Source organism: Schistosoma haematobium, chromosome 3, assembly GCF_000699445.3.
Source record: "Schistosoma haematobium chromosome 3, whole genome shotgun sequence".
In the NCBI taxonomy this organism is placed as follows: Eukaryota; Metazoa; Platyhelminthes; class Trematoda; order Strigeidida; family Schistosomatidae; genus Schistosoma; species Schistosoma haematobium.
Window position 1 is genome coordinate 21,089,722 of NC_067198.1, and position 22,104 is coordinate 21,111,825.

Sequence of the window (22,104 nt, forward strand, 5' to 3'; positions counted from 1 at the left end):
AATGAGTGATAATTCAATGGGTCAACGGTAGCATATTCAAATCAAGGCCTGAAAGAATTGATTATGATCCCTAATGTGGTTGTGGATGTGTCGTGATGAATTGATATACAATAAAATAAACTGACTGTATAATTTTCGCTAATTTTATTCAGGTCAAGTCAATCTGCAATATAAACCAACAAAATTTTATTTCCAGCAGTTATATATACAGTCCTCTGTGAATTGACAGCGAAGAGAAAGCAGCAAATAAAAACACATTTTACAGCGACACCATACGCATAAGATATCTCAATACGGTGAGATTATAATTTATGGACAACCTTTGAGCGACGCCGAAGTGACCTTGAGAATCTCTACCTACTTACTAGGGTTAAATGAGGGTTATAAACCAGTTTGAATAATAACGATTATGATTCACAGCTGATGGTTAGGGTTAGGAATTCGATTTACGGTTCGTCATCACAAACTGATATAAGCTAAAATGTCAAGACGCTATTCGGTCAAATGGGTGAGTCAATTTCTCACCAAAATCCAAGACCTGTTATCCTAAATCTGATTGGTTCGCCCACAAATTATAGTCTCGCTCACAATATATTTATTCATTTTAACTAGATTTACACTAACTTAATCAATCTACAGTTAATTGTTCACTAAATAATATTAGTTCCAATATGCAAAAGGATTCATAACTAACGTTATTTACTGATAAACTGAAATGTACACTTGATCTCAGTTCTAACAATAAATAAATATTAGTATCAGAGGGAGTTTTGTGGAGATTGCAGTAATTTCAATAGTTGAGATCATGAGTCAATTGAAACTAGACCATCATGGTGGATGTGTCGCCCAATTTCGTGGATTAGTTGAAGTTGGATATCAACATCATTGGACGCCGGCCAGCTCAGTGGTCTAGTGGTTAAGTGCTCGTGCGCGGGACTGATAGGTCCTGGGTTCAAATCCTGCCAGGCAGGGTTGTGAATGCGTACTTCTGAGGAGTCGTATACTAGAACGGAACGGCCGTCTAGTGCTTCTAGGTTTTCCATGGTGGTCTAGCTTCAAATGACTCATGATCTCAACTATTGAAATATTAGGATTTTTAATAAATTAACTCAATAGTTGGACAACAAACCATTCGATCAGTGACATCTTGCATATTTCCTACAACTACAACTGTTTGATAATTAGTACTACCATTTTCCTTAAACAACATGGCAAATAATAATGGTCCTAAATTTGATTATGTGTAATACCATTAAGTCATTAATAAAGTAAATATATATTGGTTATAAAAATTATCACATCAAATTTCCATTGACATGAGTTGTGTATCTAAAAGATAACAGCAAAGTTCTTGTGATTTTCACGCTGATAACAAGAAATGTACTGACAGCTTAAAATAAATAGATTCACTTGATATTATTTGCTTGTATCTTTCCATTGTTGTTTAAGACTGTAAGTGATCAATCTCTTATTGGTATATGTGCATCTTGTGTGGATTGTCTCATAATTGTCTTAAATAACAAGCTTTATAAGCAAAAATGGATAGTGGCTAGCAGTAGAATCCAAGATGCACGTGACGTCCTAAGTTGATAACACGATGGAATTTGAAGCGAACGGTACTGGGTTCGAGTCCCGAAGTGAACATCAACTCTGGAATGCAGATACATCCAGCTGACGAAACGTGCGTCCTGGATTCTACTGCTAACCACCATCCATCTTTGCTTAAAACAAATAGGATGAATTTTTTTACTGATATAAATTATCTAACATAAATCACAATTGAACATAGATATAAACGTTATGTACATGTTAAACTGTATCACGATAAAAAATGTAATTACACTTCGAATATTATTATTATCTACAATTGCATACGAAATAAAATTTTAATCAGAAATGTCACATAGTACGTATAAACACAACTAAATAGTCATAAAATAGAGAGAAAAAAGCAAGACAATTCCCTTTACTTATTTCTTAAAAAGAAAGCACATAGATACAATTAAAACTACAAAGTGTATGTGTATTGACCAATCAGAAATGGTTCTTTGTACAAAAGAAAAATACATGCATAAGTCTACTAACTAAGATTGTTTAAGATTTTCAAACATTTTTAATCATGTAAAGATGTATATTTTATTAAAGAATAACGAAAGCCTAAGAGAATAGAGCTTTCCATACTAACTGATAGAATGAAATTGATAAAACATCACTAACCATTGAATGATTATTTAAATTCGATGAATTCATCTACTTAAGAATTTTATATTTTAAGGGAAATAATTCTTGTTTTCGTTAAGTCATTTCACAGTGAAATTAATGCTTGAATGAATTGAGAAATTGACCTAGCAACTGAGCCTTTAAAATTTGAGCAGATGTTACGTGAGTATAAGATGAATTTAAATATTAGAAAAAAAAATTAGTCATTAAATATATATATATATATATAGACGACTTTGTGTTCATTTTTGACAAGAATAATAAAATTAAAGCATTGGTTGATTGAATAATGAAAAATATTTATTTATTTAAAACAATATATAACTGGAATTATAAGCCATTGTGAACATTTAAAAAACACTATTTGATAGTTGAAGGTAATTTATATCGACTATAAGAATATGGCATACAATGGGCAGCTCAGAACCAATTAGACGAATTGGACTACGCAGATGACCTAGCCCTCCTATCGCATACACATGAAAAAATTCAGATAAAGATAGCCAGTGTAGCAGCAGTCTCTGCATCAGTAGACCTCGACATACACAAGGGGAAAACCAAGGTCCTCAAATTCAAAACCGAGAACAGCAATTCAATCACTCTTGATTACGAAACTCTGGAAGATGTAGAATCCTTCGCATACCTGGGAAGCATAGTCGATGAACAAGGTGGTTCAGATGCAGACGTAAAGGCGAGGATTGGCAAAGCAAGGGTCGCATTCCTACAATTGAAGAACATATGAAACTCAAAACAACTTTCAACCAATATCAAAGTGAGAATCTTCAATACCAACGTCAAGGCAGTTCTACTGTACGAAGCTGAAACTTGGAGAACTACAATAACCACCATCAAGAAGTTACAGGTATTTATAAATAGTTGTCTATGCAAGATAGTCAACATCCACTGGCCGGATACCATCAGCAACAGCCTTCTCTGTGAGAGAACAAACCAGCTACCAGCTGAAGAAGAAATTAGGAAAAGACGATGGAAATGGATAGGACATACATTACGCAAATCATCAAACTACATCACGATGCAAGCACTAACTTGGAATCCTGAAGGGAAACGGAAAAGAGGAAGACCAAATAACACATTACGTCGAGATATAGAAGCAGATATGAAAAGGATGAATAGGAACTTGAAGGAGCTAGAAAGGATTGCCCAGGACAGGGTTGGATGGAGAATGCTGTTGAGCAGCCTATGCTCCTTCGCGAGAAGTAACAGGCGTAACTAAGTAAGTAAGTATAAGAATATTATCAGTTTGGGGTTGTGTAGATTGTGATAATAAATCGATGAATGTTAGACCATTATTGAAAACCTGGAAGCACTGGACGGCCGTTTCGTCTTAGTATGGGGATATATTATTATTATTTGATCCTTCGCATCACGAACTGATCTTAGGTAACCTTTGCAACCCAGGAAGTACTAGAGAACTTTTTCGTACTAATATAGAACTATTCAGCAACTTCCATTCAAGACTCCTACTTCAATGAAATCTCAAGAACTTCTGATCTCAAGCTGACCACTTACATTTTGGACCATTAAGTTGGCATCCAAGTGTTTACATTGTTGACTTGAAAAAATATTATAAATTATCGATAATAATTGTCTCGTCCGAGTTTAACACTTGGTAATGTGCATAAAATATGGAAGCACAATATTTATGTTTTATAATGAATGATATGCTGTTAAAAGCATAAAGTTGGAAAACTATACTACATTTTTGTTAACTTTAATCAATTCTTAATATGCAATCAATTTGTAAAACATGACATTTTCTTAAAAGAAAATCATTCATTCTTTCCAAGCAGTAGAGTAAGATTAAAAAGAAATTTGTCTTCGCTTTCAAACTGATTCACCAGAGTATAACTAATCAGTTAATTAGTAATATTTATAGTTAACTGTAATAAAAACATGTTTTAGGGCTGAATATGATATCATACTTTCGATTGTGCAAAATTAATTTGTTGTACTTTCAAACTACTTATTTGTTTACAGTTATCATTCAATAAAGACATTGGATGATCCTCCTTCAGTCAATAATACTAAAGTGTGAATAGTTGTTAACCTTTAGATATGTTTATAGTTGTCAGTATGGGGTCGGGAAGATTCTTGAATTTCATTGAGATCATAAACCTACCTAAGTAAGAAAACTATTGACAATATGGAAGGACTAGACGGTCGTTTCGTCTTAGATGTCAGCTCAGTAGTCTAAAGGTTAAACGTTCATGAGCAAAACCAACGGTTCTACTTCTGGTTGTATGGTCATGGGTTTATACTGCTGAGGAGCTCCCAACCAAGACGCAATGACCATCCAGAGCTTCTTAATTTCCAATGGTTTTCTAATTTATAACCGTTCTTGATTTCGATCTTTAGAATTATTAGTATGTGAGATTATTTAAAGAAAATGACGTCTATGCATAGATGAACTTAAAATGTTAGTGTCAGAAAAAATTTGAAAGGTGTATTATAGTAGAAATGATTTCATTTCACTTCAGTTTCTACTGAAAACGTTGTAATTTTGCTTGAACAGTTTTCCTTTATAAAACAACAATTATGTTGTGATGGTTTAAATACTTTATATAGTTGATTCCTTTCACAATTTTAAACAAAGTAAAAAAAAAGACAATAACTTCAAAATACAATGAATAGATTGTATTTCATTAATTTCTCTTTTCAGCTTTGTATAAATTTAGGTAACCTTAAATGAACTAATTAGCTTATATGTAAATGTGAATGAAGAGAAGTAGTACTGTAGTGAACAGAATACGAGTATAGACAATCGAATGTATTTAACACAAAATTACAGGACTTGTTAATAAAATCTAACAATCATAAAGTAAATGCTTAATTTGCAAAATGTTCACCAATTCACTCAAAATGACTCAGACTTCATTGTTCTTGCATTTTCATACAAATTGCATCCTGTTTCGATTCTTTAGTGTTCGATCATCTTGTCTCTCTGCTGCCAGACCTTCTGTTTATGACTAACATCATATACTACTTATGTCAATATAAGTAGCACACACCACAGTACAATGAATCCATTGTATTGTGCAAATATTCTTGTTCATATCTTTTATATAAACTTAAAGATTTATTCACCAAAGACATTTATAGTATTATTCCAATTTCAGCCTAACAGTAGACAAAATATTCACTAATTCATGAATTACATAATCGAAAGATTTAATTTCTTTTCGGAATTATGGCAAGTTATTTAGTAAAGTGAAGAGATTGTTGAAATTTAAAACAACATGTTTCTATGTGATAGTGTCAAATAACATTAAAAAATCTAGTTTAGGGAATAAAAGTAATTCAGTTGAAGTTTCTTCTATTTTGATCAAAAATTTGTCTAACCTTGAGGTACAATCACTTAGATTTTCCATATAACAATCATTCTTACTATTTAATAGTTATGAGTCGATTGAACCTAGACCAGCATGGAAAACCATGAAGCATTGAACGGCCGTTTCGTTCTAGTATGGGACTTCTCAGCAGTACGCATTCACGATCCCGCCCCGCGACATTCAAACCAAGGACCTATCGGTCTTGCGCGCGAACGCTTATGTGTTTTATTGGAGGGAGACAGTTTTAAATTGATTTTTATTTATTGCTAAAAATATATCCATATAATAGAGAAAGAAATGTATGTTATAGAAAAAAGTTGATTAGTTATAAATGATATAAAACAGATCACAAATACACATTAGATCAAACCGCCATATATTACGTCCGCAAAAAGAAAGTGGAAATTAATAAATGAAAGACTAAAGTAATAAAAATTATATTAGCCTTGATAGCAAGTGACCTAATCATGGGAAATATTAGTTCAAAAGGAACCAATGAAACTAGAGGATGGAAAGTATAAAGTATTATTATATTCACAAGTTAAACGAAGTAAATGAATGAATGTGACTAGGTCGATAAATTCCACTCAGTATTAAAGAACTAGACAAATATGAAATTGATCACTATTTATTGACTAAACAATTGTAAATATTTCAGTTAAAAAAGAGGTCACCCGTAGGTAGCCTAATAGCAACTTTCGGTCTATGGAACTAGATGATGTGGGTTTAAGTCTACTAGGGAGCATGTATTCCCTTAAGATTTCAAGTATCCCTTGCTAATGAATCTCAACTATCATAAAACCTAATCTCAGTGCTTTCGACAGACCATTTGCAACCCCTTAACATGAATGTAACTTTATTAATGGGATTGATTTTGGCCTATGTTACAAAGTCACCAGCTATTGATTACTAGTGTCTTTCACAACAACAAAAAGTGCGTGGAAAATTACAGTTATGCACAAATCGAAAACAGTTGAAACTTATTTACATGATAATGAATAATCAAAGATATTTACTGCTATTTACAAAAGGAATTTTCACTTAACAAAATACTGATGTATATGCTTCCTAAGATATAAACGTCAGTTAATGCTGATAACCGTACACGAACTTGTGTAGACTGATAAGTTTAACTAGAAAATCGTGAGCCACCAAATCTGAACTACTTATGTAGTTTGAACTGTACTTGGGGAAATGTACATTTATTCGGTAATGAACTTCATAAATTACACCAGAATTTCGTAACATAATTGAAAATTTTATAATGATGTCTGAAAATAGTCACATGTTATGATAGTTAACAGCATCGAATTCAGTTAAAAAGTATACCGAGTTAGTCGTTAGCGATATAGTACCTGACACATATGTGCCTCGGTTTAATTCGCCAAAGTGAGATCAAGTTATCAAGACAAATGCCAGAGCAGTAGAAGCAGTACCCATATCGATGGTAACAGAAGAGATTGCGAACAAACAATATGATTCTAGAAGGTAGCATGAATTTAAGAAGTAAAAATATTACGAGATAATTTTGAAACTCAATAACAAAGGAAAGACAAAGATCAAATATATTTACTCTATACAATCAATTCTGAACCATTTCATCCAACTTCTCCAATCATTTATTACGGCAATCACATAGACCTATATGTGGTAGCCTATTTTATATAAAAGACAAATAGGACACTACATTACTATTCACTCCTTATATATCTCTTAATGACAAAAAATCATTGAACGCAAGACTTTCATTTTTTGTTTATTGCTATTTGTATATTTAATATTAAGTTGATTATTATGTAATCGACCATTTTCTCAAGAGTAAATTGCAAATAAAGAAATTAACTTATAAATCTTTGTGGAAAAAAACCCAAAACATAAACAAATCTGTCAACACTGGTTTCCTTTCTTAAATAAAAATCGATTTTATCCCAATCTACGCAAATTTTCATTATGAATCAGCAATTTATTACTTAATTCTATAAGCAGTATATGATTGTTTATCAATTAAAAATATTGATCAATCAAATAAGCTGCTATAAAATCATTTAACACCGTTGGATGCAGGCTCAGTGGTCTAGAGGTTAAGCGCTCGCGCACGAGAATGATAGGTCCTGGGTTCGAAACTTACGAGGCGAGATCGTGGATGAGCACTGCTGAGGAGTCCCACAATAGAACGAAACGGCCGTTCAATGCTTCCAGGTTTTCCATGGTGGCTTAGCTTCAATTGATTCATGAATTCAACTATTAAAATTACTATAATATCCACAAAACCCTTCTCTGATCATTTACAAAAAGTTTTATACAATGTATCATCATATTTTATTCTAACAACTATGAACAGTTGTATTTTTATAGATACTGTCTCTTACTGAAAATTAATTTTAATAAAAAGAAATTATAGACTATTCATACTATGGAATGTCAGAAAAAAGTATGCATCATAATCTGTAATTTATGACCTAATATAATATTTAATATTAACATAGGCAAATATATCCAGACAGGTAAAAATTAAGTTTTTACTTAGTCGCATGATTTATATATGATAAGAACTATCTTCAGATGTAGAATTATTGAAGATCATCAACTAATAGACTGTTAGTTCTTCCTCGATCTAGGACTTGTTAACTCAAATTACTAGTGAAAATGTATGATCTGTTGTGTAAATCAATTAAAAAATAAAAGATTCAATCTCATTTGACATTTGAAATGGATAGTATCAGGTCAAAAACTAGTTGGAGTTCAAAGTAATAATCAATGAATTTGGACTTAAGAATCCAATTGTTCTGTGTCTCTCTTTTAGAAACTAAACGTACTAAGCGTACAACACTAATAAGTCTCTATTTAGATGAGTATTGAGTGTTCTCTTATTTTTTCATATTTCTTCAGGTGACATTCATAGTAGAGACCGGGATCAAATTGAAATAATCTCCAAACTACAACGAAATATGTAATGATATCAACCAAATTTATTTATCAGATATCTCCTGTGTGAAATCCTTTCACTTATATGGTTTAAGCTGGTTGACGAAGAATGTTGACTGGCTTCAAGATGGAGTCCCTGGAGTTCTAGTGAGAAGCCATAACCAGTGGAGTGCAACCGTGTTTGTTGTGAGACAGTGGTGGACGGTTTCAAAATATTATGAACTAGTTAAAGTTAGATATTAACACCGCTAAATGCCCATCCAGTGGTTTAAAGGTTAAGCGTTCGCTCTTGAGACAAAGTCCAGGGTTTGAACCCCAAAAACTGGGTCGTAGATGCACATTGCTGAGGAGTCCCATACTAAGATGAAACGGTCGTCCAGTGCTTCCAGGTTTTCGATGGTGGTCTAACATTGATCCATTCATGATATTAATCTAAACTCAGCAATCTTCGCAACCCTATACTGATAATACGGAAATAGTTAAATTGAAAGAAAAATCCCCAGCTAAAATGCATTCTTGTTAATTTTCAGAGTTATCATTTCAAGAAAATACTATTCCATTTAATGATTCTAAGATGTTTTTCATGCTTCTATCGCATCTAATACAAATCCAATTATGAAACAATCTTGCGCACTATTATTTCTTCACCAATTAATGATTTACTTTTATGAATGATCTCGTTAGGATCCTACTGTTTATACGAACGAAAGTGATGTGACTAATTTAAAGCCCACGAATGGGCCAGTAACATAAGACAACACAATTGAATAACAGATAACTTTATTCCAAATCAATAAAATAAGACGTTAGGCTATGTTTGGAGAAATTATCCATGAGTGATGTCGAATAACTGTTTTGTTGTACTATGAGCTGATTAATGGATTCCCTCTCAATATTTCAAAGGTAATAAATATATCTTAAGACTTGAAGATCTTGAACATGTTTCTGTGTTGACTTATAGGTATGTATTAGTGAGAAGTAAATAGAAATGAAACAACTGATCAATACTATCTGATTTTAAACGACTCCTCACTTGATATCTATCTGTGACAAAAACTATCTTCCGACTGTACTAATCTTCGAGATTCTTTCAACCTTGAAAACTGTTGAAATGGAAACGAATGAAAATAGATAAATTCGCAAAAACTCTACAAAAATGTCCATTATGATAAACTGATTACAGATAGAACGAAATCGCTATATATTGTCCACATTCCCAACCCTAAAAATCTGTAAAGAATATCTTTAACAGGGATATGTTATCATTTATACTTTTTTTCTTTTTTTTATGTTGATAAGAAATACATCTGGGTTTTTTAAATACTTTTTAGATCTATCCACTATCGCTAAAACGTAATGATTAAAGTACAGACAGCTAATGCTACCTACTGTGTCGGCAGTTGTTCATTAGGTCTGAAATTTTAGAACTTGAAAATAATGAATATTCATATTTACTAAAGTGGTTGTGGTAAAATTCTGTACTCGTTAAAAGTAGATTTTTATTAGTAACTATATTTAACTGAAAAACTATTGAAAATTGCTTTCAAATGGCGCTAAATCTCCCACGACACGCACATGTAGTCAAATAACTAGTTTTGAGAAAAGGCAGTCTAGTGGTTGAAGCATTCAACATACAACGAAAAGGTCAAAAGTTTGGACAACATTTGACCTACTTCAATTAGGGCAACTGGGTAGATATACAAAAGTAGCTAGAGACGAACCTTTCAACGCGATAATTTCTTGATTAAGATATAAATACATAATTCGTTTCTACTTTAAAGAAAAATGGTATCATTTTATTTCACCAAAAGTAACCATGTACAACATCATTTACAGATGATAATGTCTTTTTGTCTCTTTTTTAGTGAATTCCATTGTCAAGAATTCTGACGAAATACATTTTATGATACACTACAACCTTTTAGAAGAACCATTAGTTATACATTTTAGGATACTATGACAAACGTGTAAGCTTTAGAAATGTTAGAAAGATTTTAGGTTACGAGAGGTTCGATTGTTTCTTGAATTGGTGAAATGTTCGTTTGTAGACTAAATATGGTTTAAAGTTTTCCGATCAATCTTTTTATACAAAATAACAATAAATGAAATCCTAGAATTCTTTATCCAATAAATAAGATTGTAAATTAATGATATAAACTTAAATTATTCTTTGTATTTAAGTAGTTTACTAAAATATGGTTAACATAAATTCAATGAATCATTTATTGTATATTTTAAAATGGTCCCATTTCAGTTCACTGTAACATCTGATGTTTATTTATGAGTTCAATCATTTACATTTTTCTTCAGTCACCTACAATAGATCACACGATGATGTAACTAATAATCAATAACTTGATATCGCAATTCATTTATTAACTCATTATAAACATGTGTATCATGGAAAGACATTTGACGCCAAATAAATTGACTACTCAATGTTTGTGTAAATTTTGTTCAATAATGTGTTTACTGTGCTAAAGTAAAGTTTATAAAGACAGTCAGTAAATTCACTTGGTATTGTTTGTTTGCACATATGCTAATAAATGACTGATCAATCACAGTCCTAAACATCAACGGGAATATTCAAACAAACAGTACTAAGTAATTTTTTTATTGAGATCATGAACCGATTGATGTTAGACCACCACTGAAAACCTCCAAGCACTGGACGGCCGTTTCGTCCTGTTGTGGGACTCCTCAGCGGTGCGCATCCACGACCCCGCTCGCGGACGAGTGCCTAACCTCTAGACCACTGAGTCGACATCCAACGACGTTAATGTCTAACTTCAACCAATCCATGAAACTGCGCCACTGTACACTATTGTCTTCAGTAAGTTGATATCTCACAGCAGACTTGGTTGAACTCCAATGGTCACAGCTTCCCACTAGAACTCTAGGAAATATGTCAATAAGTTTTGTCTTTGTAGTTTAGGTGTTAGAGTAAAACTAAGCAATCACATAATGCAACTTAATTTCTGTTGAATAAATGACTAGTACTGGTATATGATGTAAAGAATTATGAAACAATAATAATAGTGGTGACCTGTTCAGTTTTATTACATATTTAACATATTAAATAATTTTTAAAATACTTTTTAATTCATTCATTGTTCTTAAGTTGAAAAAAATGTCATGAATTCTATGCATACTATAGTATCTAATTTACATTTTAGTCGTTATAAACCTTTATTCTTTTACATAATGATGATTTGTCCAAAATTTATTCTTCAACTGAAATTTAGACATGTTCAATTCATTGATGAGTTGATTTTGAAGTCAAATTTATTCTATGTATGTAAATTTGTTCATCTTTTTATATATCTATATATATGTGTATATACTTGGACTCATGTTTCAGTTCAATGGTATAGTAAACAATGGCTTTATACATAAAGTATCTTTATTTTTATATATATAAAGAATTCAACATTTATACCTCTTATTAAATATATTCACGATTGATTCAGTGTAAGGAACTAAGTAACTAATTTTCCATTGAGGAATGATGTAATAATGACAAGTTAAAGAGTATATGATGATTTCTATTGTTTTTCAGTTGTTTTTGTTGTTGTTATGGTATTGATATGAAAAGAAATTTTAATGACAGATAAATTGAATGCGTTGTCTTGCTAAATGATAGAAAATTCATGCTATGTAATTGTTTGATTATAAGTGAAAATAATATGACTCACTAAACACTATCATACTAATTTCTTGCACTATAAAACATGACAAAGCGTATGAAAGCATATGTTGCTATACATCTCAAATCCTCGTAAGAAGTTGATGGTTTCTTGAACTTGTAACCCACCAATTGAAAGTGAAATAATTAAACTGACCAGTCACATTCATTCTATCTGGGATTTGACAGTTAAAAGTAACTTTATCTCAGAGTACTAGTGGGTTTTTTTTAATATGAACAATCATCAATCTCTTCAAACAATATTTTATCAAGTAGAGTGCTAGGTTAAAAGCTTAAATCATATTTTCTAAAAAAAGATTTATATGGAAAGCTAGTATTTGAGAAGACTGAGAAACATTTATTCGATAAACTATCTAACTTGCTTAGTATCACCTCACTGTTATCAATTGATTAGCTAGTCAGATTGATAACCGTTGACAGACATTTGAATACAAAAAACTAATTTTATTTTCCGAAATGCTTCAGAAGACCTATGGCAACTTGAGTTGGATAGAATTTGTTGAGTGGAAAAATATTAAAATAACTGTTAGTCAAATAAATCTTCCCTTAAAATGTTTACTCGATGCTGGGAAGTATTGTTTAAACTATCCAGTTTGTATGAAATTCATATCTTCCTGAAGTAAATTCTCCTACTGAGATCAGAAGTATTGCTATGTTAGTACGCGGCGTTTGTTGAAATTATTCGATTTATGGATTACACCAAGGCCTGATTTTAGTTTGGTAAAAATTAAGAACTAGAAAGCATTAAATAGTCGTTTCGTTCTGCTCAGTAGTGCATATCTACGATCTTACTAGGAATCAAAACTAGAGAATTTGAGCCTCTCAGGGAACGATTAACTCCCAAAACACAAGTTGGAATCCAATGGTTTGCATTTTTAACACCGGTCATTTCATGGTATTTTGTTACCATCATCTATTCCTGTTGCTGATAACCATTTCAGATCCATGATGTAAATTACAAATCAAAAAAATCCACATACACTTCCTGCACTTACAGCGGTTATGTGTTTTCTAGTGACTAACTTGGTGAGGAAGCTTTTGTAGTTCTAGTGAGAGTTCTAGTGGAGTTTAACTATGTCGGTTGTGAAATAGGTATTACCGGTGCCAATAAATGACGAAATATCATGAATTGGCTGGATTTAGAAATGCGAAACATTAAATGTCAATTTTGTGGTCTGGAAGTTAATAGTGCAGTGAAAGGCTCAAATACCCTAGTTTCGATCCTTGATGAGGTCGTATATGTACACCACTGAGGAGGAAAAGAACAACTGTCCAGTGTTTTCTAGTTCCTAATGTTCATTTAGCTCGGGATAGGCCGTGATATAAACTTCAAATAATATTATATGTGTTTGTATGATACAGAATAGCTTTTATTTACTGGAAAGTCTAGTCATTTTAACTGACACATTAGATCTAAGTTACATCTGTCAATATGATTAGGGCATACTATTAAAAAAATAAAATCCAAGTAAAAATCTGGTGCTTACTGAAAGCGTTTATTGTATTCATTATTGGACTGGAAATAATATTCACCGAAGTTACTGGAGGAATTGTTGTTGCTGCCGTTGAAGTGGAAGACGGAGTGGAACATAGTACCAGTAGTGATGGTATTGAAGACAAAGACTGAATGGATGAAAACATAGATGCCTCAGATAAAGATGAATTCATCTGATTAATTGGATCTGAAATGTCATCTTGCTTGAAAACTTTCAACCGTTCTAACTGATTTTTCATATTTGTATTGGTTTCACAGCCATAAATGTTTTGTATACAATTATCATTATTGACTGATAACTCACAGTTAACAGAATTAGACAATGTACTAGGGGATTCTGACTTCCGATCCGTTTTCATAACATCTTTGATAGAAGAACTAGAATTCGTAAGAATTGATAATAAATCCATTTCTGATGAAGTTCTTGTTGTTGATATTTGTGGTATTAATGAACTGCCACTTTCATAGTAATGTTCACGACATATTAAAAACTTGTCACTATATAAAAGATAATATTGATCACCTGTAGTGAATTGTTTCTTACAAATTGCACATTGAAAACAGTTGATATGATATACATAATGACGAGCAAATCGGACAAGTTCGCCATTCCGAATAAGTTTGTGACAAGCTGAACATTTTGGACCGAAATTTCTATAGAAATTGTAAAAAAGATAATGATAACTATTTTTCTTTTGTATCATTCTAACAATAAGGAAATTATCAAATTATCTGAAATGTTAAAAGTTAAAATAGTTTAGGAAATGAGTAGTTTATGTATTACAACTTAAAATTCATACTATGATAGGATATTAACAGTCATCCCATTTTAGTTAAATGATTAGAAATTGGTCAGTATTCAGTCAGTCAGTTACAATTACTGATAGTTGATTAAATTGTTTTTGTAACATTTATTTAATCAATCTTTTCGATTTCATTAGATTAAAGTATATTAAATAGCCTAGTTCTTATGAGTATCCAAGATGGGGGAGAATATTATCAACCTCGAAAAACTTTCATAATAATAACCTCCGGATTCCTATAAATAAAATGTTTACAATCTAATAGTCTTAAAAATAACGATATTATGGTTGAACACTTAAAAATAATCTACATTAAACCTAAGTTCCATATCCAATATTAGTTAGTGTTTATTAATTAATCACAGTTGTCATCTCTAACACGGTGATTGACTTTTTGTCAACATCCATTAGTAAGACAAAAATTAACATAACTTTTTACGGTAGAAGATCTCTTACATTTATGAATATCTGTACTTATTCATAGATAAAATTTGACACTTGGATAGGATTATGACATTAATTATCACTATAACACGAATTATCTTTCAGTTAACATTTGTTGGAAAATGACTGACAGGTATAAGTTATGTTTCCATTATAACCACAACGTTTTTCTACAAATAAGTATCTAGCATCCTCATCAAATCAAACGAATTCATCAATCAAACTATTATGGCTTGGTAAATGTTGTGAATGCTTTTTGGACTTACTATTGTAAACAATGAAGGGAAATAGCTTTGTCTTCTCATCTAGCCTCAACGAAACCAAAGGGAGAACACAAGTTTTAACTAGAAGATCTATTCGATTCAACAAAGGAAAGTGAGTATACCTATAGTTATCTCATATAAACATATTTTACATATGTTCAGAAAATGAAATTACAGAATAACTTCATCAAATACCAACAAGTCAATAGAGAAAAGTGACCTCAACAGAGATAAAAGCGAAAAGCACGAAATGTGTTCGCAAGGTTCAAAGTAATTTAAAGTGACAAAAATTAATAGCTGAAATGCTATCGCGAACTATTCTATCTTTAATCCAAGACAGACTGCTTGGATCATCTTGTCCCTGAGCAGCCGAAATGTCTGTTAACTACTGAAATAACTTCAAGGTTACTGATTAAATCTATCAAATGATGATAATGACAGTGTCCAACTACTTCTATCTGTCAGTAGTATATCGAGAAAATTAAATCTTGCATAACACATGTATTATTTCTGGGTTAAGATTTTAGGTAAATCTCAGTGCTTATACAAAGTCAATTTTTATATCAACACTCTGTATAATAAATAGATCAATAAATAGCTCAACTGTTCATCTAATATCACTAAGTTATGTTTCTTACACTTTAAGATTCCATTTAACCCAATTTTCATTACTGCTTTTCTAAAGGACTGTATTACGGAAGAAAAGTGTTTTGTTTAATTAGGCTGTACAGTATAATTGAATTTTAAAGTCTCATTCATCCCTTTAATGACAAGTAATAATCAGTAGTTTTTATTATCACCTATTTATGGTTTGCCGAAAACAAAATTCTTAACTGAATCAATCTCTTTTTTATTTTATGTTTACATAAATAGTTGGTAGATGAAATGGTCTTAGATTTACAAACGAATTGTTTCATCAACAAGAATAACAGGTATAGGTATAAAACGTTGAGTAATAATGAGTGTATTCAATTAACTTCCAGTTTGTAATTATCAGTAAGTAGGATCTATGATTACGAAAAATTAGCTTTAATCATCCTAAATCTTGCATTCTTAATTTATTCGTTAATGACTTTGTGTACTGAATAGATCATGAATTGAACCATGGATACTAAAGATTTATTGTACCTTGATTTGAGCCGTTTTCCTATTTAAATATTGTTTTATGAATTTTAAAAAATAAAATTTTTAGTATGAGGTAAAGTGAAGCAAAACTTTGTCACTACAAACTCTGTAACATAATTTAAACCAGTTTTGTTCAATCCCAGTCGAGTGAAACAATAATTTTACTTATAAAAGGGCTGTAACTACATTGATTTATTGATTCATTTAACTTCTTAGACTTCGTTCGAAACTCATTTGCTATTTGGACAGAAATATTGAGTATAATTTATCCGTAATTATCAACAGTCAACTTAACGCATTGATGGAGTGTAATATTAAAGGAAGACACTCTGTAATATATAACTTTATCTATCCATGGTTTATTCAATATTCAGTTTTAATAACACAGCTAGTCAGAGTATATTTGGGATTGATATTTTTACCTAATGAATTACTAATTTTCATTGTGAGATATAATCTTAGAAATGGTATATCATGTATATGAATCAAAATGATCGTACTATATGCTTTATTTAGTTGTATAATTCAAACTTCCTAGAAAAAAAGTAGTAAATTGTCACATCAATTTAAATTTAAATCCCTAATAACAACTTTGTACAATCAAAATTGCAGTGACCAGTGGTGTTCAACCAGGTCTGTTGTGAGATAGTAATCACTGGTGACAACGGTGAATGTGTCGCTCAATTTCGTGGGCTAGTTGAAGTTAGACATTAACATTGTTGGATGCCGGTCAGCTCAGTGGTCTAATGGTTAAGCGTCGCGCGCGAGATTGATAGGTCCTGGGTTCGAATCCTACGAGGCGGGGTCATGGATGCGCATTGCTGAGGAGTCCCACAATCGGACGAAACGGCCGTCCAGTGCTTTTAGGTCTTCCACGGTAGTCTAGCTTCAACTGACTCATGATCTCAACTATTAAAATATAATTGTCTAACGATTAAGCTCTAACAAGGTAAATATGCTTCGGTAAAAAGTAAACTAAATTTATATTGCGTAATCTTTGTTCAAAATAACTGATCTAGATAATTGTATTTGTCCGAGTAAGAAAAAAATGATACTTTAGCGATAGTATTAATTTGCGTGTCCTATTTAACTATTAAATAGATTATGAATGTAAAAACCTTTAATAATAACAATAATTCTATTTTAAAAGAAATTTCTTTCACGTTAATCGATAAAATATTGAAAATTATGATAATTCTTGTTTTTCATCCTGACCTAGGACTTCTCACAAATACATAATCATCATCCTATATAGAAAAAATGTAAAACTTTTTAGTTTACACCGGCCACATTTTGAACTGAGCCAATCCGTCAGAAGTAAATTTCAGATACTTTTAATAATCAGTATTAAAAAATTGTATCATTTTATTGCACCAGATAGAAAGAAGAAATCCAAATAAGTTATTTATACTTGAAGATATTTTGAATATGATAAAATCAGGTCATTGTGGCTCCCAGATATGACATAAAGAAAAACGATGAAAAAGTTGATTATGACTGAAAGAAGATACTACAGAAGGACTTCTAGGCCAGTTAACTTATCATATAGGCTGTACAGGGATTAAATCACAATGTTTGATCAAACGACTTCATCTAATGGAATCTATCACAGTTAAGAAGGTTATCATCAAATGTTAAGTCCTTACAAAGGTATTTTTATTAGGAAGTTATTTACCGTCAGATTTCTCAATTATCCTCTATTTTTATAGATACATTGAAGTCCACCATTAGAAAAAAATTACTGATACATTGAAAGCAATTACAGAAATTGCATGTTTAACATTATCAACTATATTCACTAATATCATATATATACTTGAAAAGAAAGGGAGACAGAGAAATACAAAGTTTACAAAACATTTGTAAACTGTTAAGTTCAAATGTCATATATATAAACTACTTTGTAAATAACTTTTATTCTTTATATTCAGTTAATTTAGTTTCCCTTTTTTTAAACCAACTTTATACAATACACCTACATACATACATACATACATACATACATACATACATACATACATACATACATACATACATACATGACAACAGCAAGTTTCTCTAAAATGTCTTATATTACAACAAATCAGTAACTTTCTTATTCCTATTTGAACCAGTTAAAGGAAAATTAACTAAATCAATTAATTCAAATAATGTTTAGAAAATTTTTTTTTCATAATTTATTTTATTTTATTTTTTTCAATAAAAATATATCATAGAGATTATTATTAGTATCATTAATAATTAGTAATTGTTTGAATCTTTTTGTTATTTATGTTAGAGATTATTCAACTATACTTAAATGTTTATGATTTAATGGGAATATTGAGACAGTTCACATGGGATGTAAATATACTAGAAGTGACGGATCAACTAATATCCTTAACATCATCAATAACAACAACAACAAAATGAGGATTCATACACTTATAAATAGACAATAAAATTCATTTCTGTTATACAAACTAGTGGCTACACGAACTCAGTAACCCTTTAGATAACATATTCAGTGTTTGAATTAAAAAGTATTAGGTTCCAGTCCTAGTATAGATATTAACATTGGATTGTGATAAGTGCATCTAGTCAATGGATCCCGAATAACACGAAATCCTGGATTTCGCAGCTAATCATTATCTATCATCATTAAATATTTCATGGAAAGCTAAATTTTATTGGTTTACATTTTTTAGTATTAAAAAGTAGGAGTAAGAATAGAATATTTAGTAATTCCAGTGTATACTTTTATATTTGTGATTATTTGCAAAGATTATATACTGTATGAAGGTGTTTATCATCAATTGGAAAACCCTTAAAAATAGTCCTGTGGCCAATGTAAACTATTGTACTCCAAATTATTAGTTTAAAGGTATCATATTTGTTGTGAGACCTGAGAGTCTTTAATTTATATTTCATATGGAGTAAGGAATTCACACTATTGATAAGATTCAATCTAGGACAAGTACAACTGTGTAGTTCTATAATGTGTTCATTTATTTTCTACTTCATAAATATTATACGTAGGTCTACTGGTTCACTAGTTATTTGATATTGTTGTTTTGTGAAAACTAATTTTCTATACAGTAACGTTGATTTACAACTGATGAATCGGAAATTAACACATGATTCAGTTTTAAGCATATCAAACAGTAATAATTCTATAGATCTCCAGAAATGAAATTATTATTCCTTAGAATCAATCATCATGCTGCAAACATGTTCAATATTAACTAACTGACTACTAGTACAAATGGATTTATTTTAGCATTCATTAAGTTATTGAACTCTGAGTTATAAATCATGTATAAAGAATTAATGAAACTATTGAACCAATAAAACTGAGCTAGGCAATGAATGGTCTGAGAAAATAACTTGTATAATTATAAAAGTGTGATTCTGAAGTACAAATAAAGTAACCTGTGAAACAAACAGAGTTATACATAAAAATACTTCTTAACTAATAAAATCAAATTAACTACCAAAAAAATACTTTTAGATGCAATACTCTAGAAGGTATTTTGTTTACCATTAAACTCTTGAATCATTGTGTTTGTTCCACTACTACGTCGAAAGCACGTAATGTGAAGAATTACTAAATTGTACTAATATAACTATCCCTTATTCCTTAAAGTTTTAACAATTTTCAAGTTAATATGATCGTATAATCATTAAAAAAATATGACCAAAAATAAGAAAATAAAAATCACATTTCCCTATCTAACATCTGTATACACTAATGATTAAGCGTAAGTAATTTCAAGTCTCATCATTTAGTTTGTTTGTCTTTTCTTTTCAACAAATAGTGATGTTACTTCCGAAATGTAAAATAATTTCTTTCTTTAATAATTTGATTTGTTTAAATCAGATCCTTATCAAATAGTGATATACAATTCAAATAGAAAGTGTTTATAAATAAACTTTCTAAAAGCTGTAGCAAATAAATGGCATACAAGTAATGGATTCCCAGAACACTAAAAAAAGAAGAACAGAAGAAAAATTGGATAGTGAAAAATATGGTTCTATAGTCTGTTTAAGATCATACATGGAGAAGAAAAAGAAGAAAACCTATCCATAAAATAATAGTAATTGAATGCAGATATCTAAAAAGGTATTCATAGATAATTTACTGTTCAATAATAGTGAAGTGTATAATTTGTAATCTGAACATTCAGATGCTTATCAGTACAGCTTATGTAAATATAAGAAATTAATAAGAAAGTTAGTTAATATACAATGAAGAGATTTGCGGTATTTATTATGTTTACAGACAGTTCACATTATAATCCAATATGTCCTAATGATTTATAAAAAAACTTTGCAACTGGATACAATGCTGGAAGTTATAATTGGTTACTACAGAGTAGTCTTATTCTAGGAAGGAAATATCTGTTCAACTGTTCCTAGTTATCAGCAGTCATTCAGCTAATATCAATTCCTGGTGTAAATTAACTTTGAATGTAAAATATAAGAGCAAAGCACTTGTTTTATTATAGTAACCTATTAAATCTGCCAATCTAGTTCGAAATGAGCTGATTCAACATATTTTCAAGTTTCTGAATGACTGCCAATTTATAGTAAAATAAGAAGTTAAATCAAAAATTTCTTTTATTGATATCCTATTTACCAAAACAAAATGACGAATCGATTTAAAAGCCCACATATAAAAAACATACGCAGAATGTATATCTGACTGATTTTTACAGATTAGTAACCGGAAAATGAAATCACAATCATTCTCCATAATCATGAGCCCCTATAGGATGAAATAACTAATTTAAAGTGGAATTATTGTTGATATAGTCAAATATTAAGTTAAAAATTAAGCTACTCATACAGATTTAAAAAAGGGAAATTCCGGGAACTAACTTGATAAAATCTTCTCGACAGTATAAATGACCATCCTTTGTGTAACATCGTTCTGTGAGCACAAATCCACAATCAAAACATCTTAAACAATTTTGGTGCCATGTAAGATCATCTATACTATGATAATATTGATCAAATATAATTGATTGACATTCATTACAACGCAATATATTGATTTTAATAAAATTAGGATCATTTCTGCTTTTATTTTGTGTACAATAGGCAGATAATTTTGAATTGTCAGCTGATTTATTTGAATTTTGATCAGTGGAGATCAATGTTACTGGAGGGTTATGTGTATGATTATTTTTCAAATGAATATTCATACTTTGATTTAGTTCATTGCGATTTGGACTGGAACAAATAAACTTAGTACTTGAATATGTTTGCAAATCTGTATCTGATATGAGAACCGTATTAATATTACTAACATTATTACTATTATTACTATTGTTGGTTGAAATGGTAGTAATAGTAGTTGTAGTATCAGTAATAGGGGTCATTGCATTTATACTACTATTGTTACTCTCATTAAAACCATTAGACATTGTATTTTGGTTCATAATTCCATTGTGATTAAAATTCGATGTTACCCATATTTCCGGGTTTGCAGTAGTCATTTCTACCACTTACTACTTGCTATTATTATTATAAGTAGTATTAGTAGTAGTCGTGATCAAAGTTTGTAGCTTCTGTTTTACAGTTTAATATGATAAATTTTTTATTAATATTTCAGTAGTCTTTGTAATGATGATTAACTGCTGAATATTGAGTGTAATTTTCTGAAAATACATAATTATTCGAAATTCTGAAGCGTGAAAAATGATTGTTTACTTATTAAAAACACATTTTGATTTTTACAATCCTTAAAAATTCTTTGAATATAATTCTTTGTCCAATAAACACTATTATT

The 22,104-nt window shown here is 30.6% G+C and overlaps 1 protein-coding gene across 1 annotated transcript in view; it reads right to left on the reverse strand.

Moving 5' to 3' along the window:
• The window catches only part of LHX5 (LIM/homeobox protein Lhx5), a gene marked incomplete at both ends in the record, with an annotated part of 45,906 nt that extends 24,095 nt beyond the window's left edge, over positions 1-21,811 (reverse strand). Inside the window, 2 exons of the mRNA XM_051218990.1 lie at positions 13,689-14,350; positions 21,192-21,811. Of these exons, the coding sequence (XP_051069220.1) occupies positions 13,689-14,350; positions 21,192-21,811 (1,282 nt within the window). The remainder of the gene's footprint in view (positions 1-13,688; positions 14,351-21,191) is intronic.
• Between the last annotated feature and the right edge of the window lie 293 nt (positions 21,812-22,104).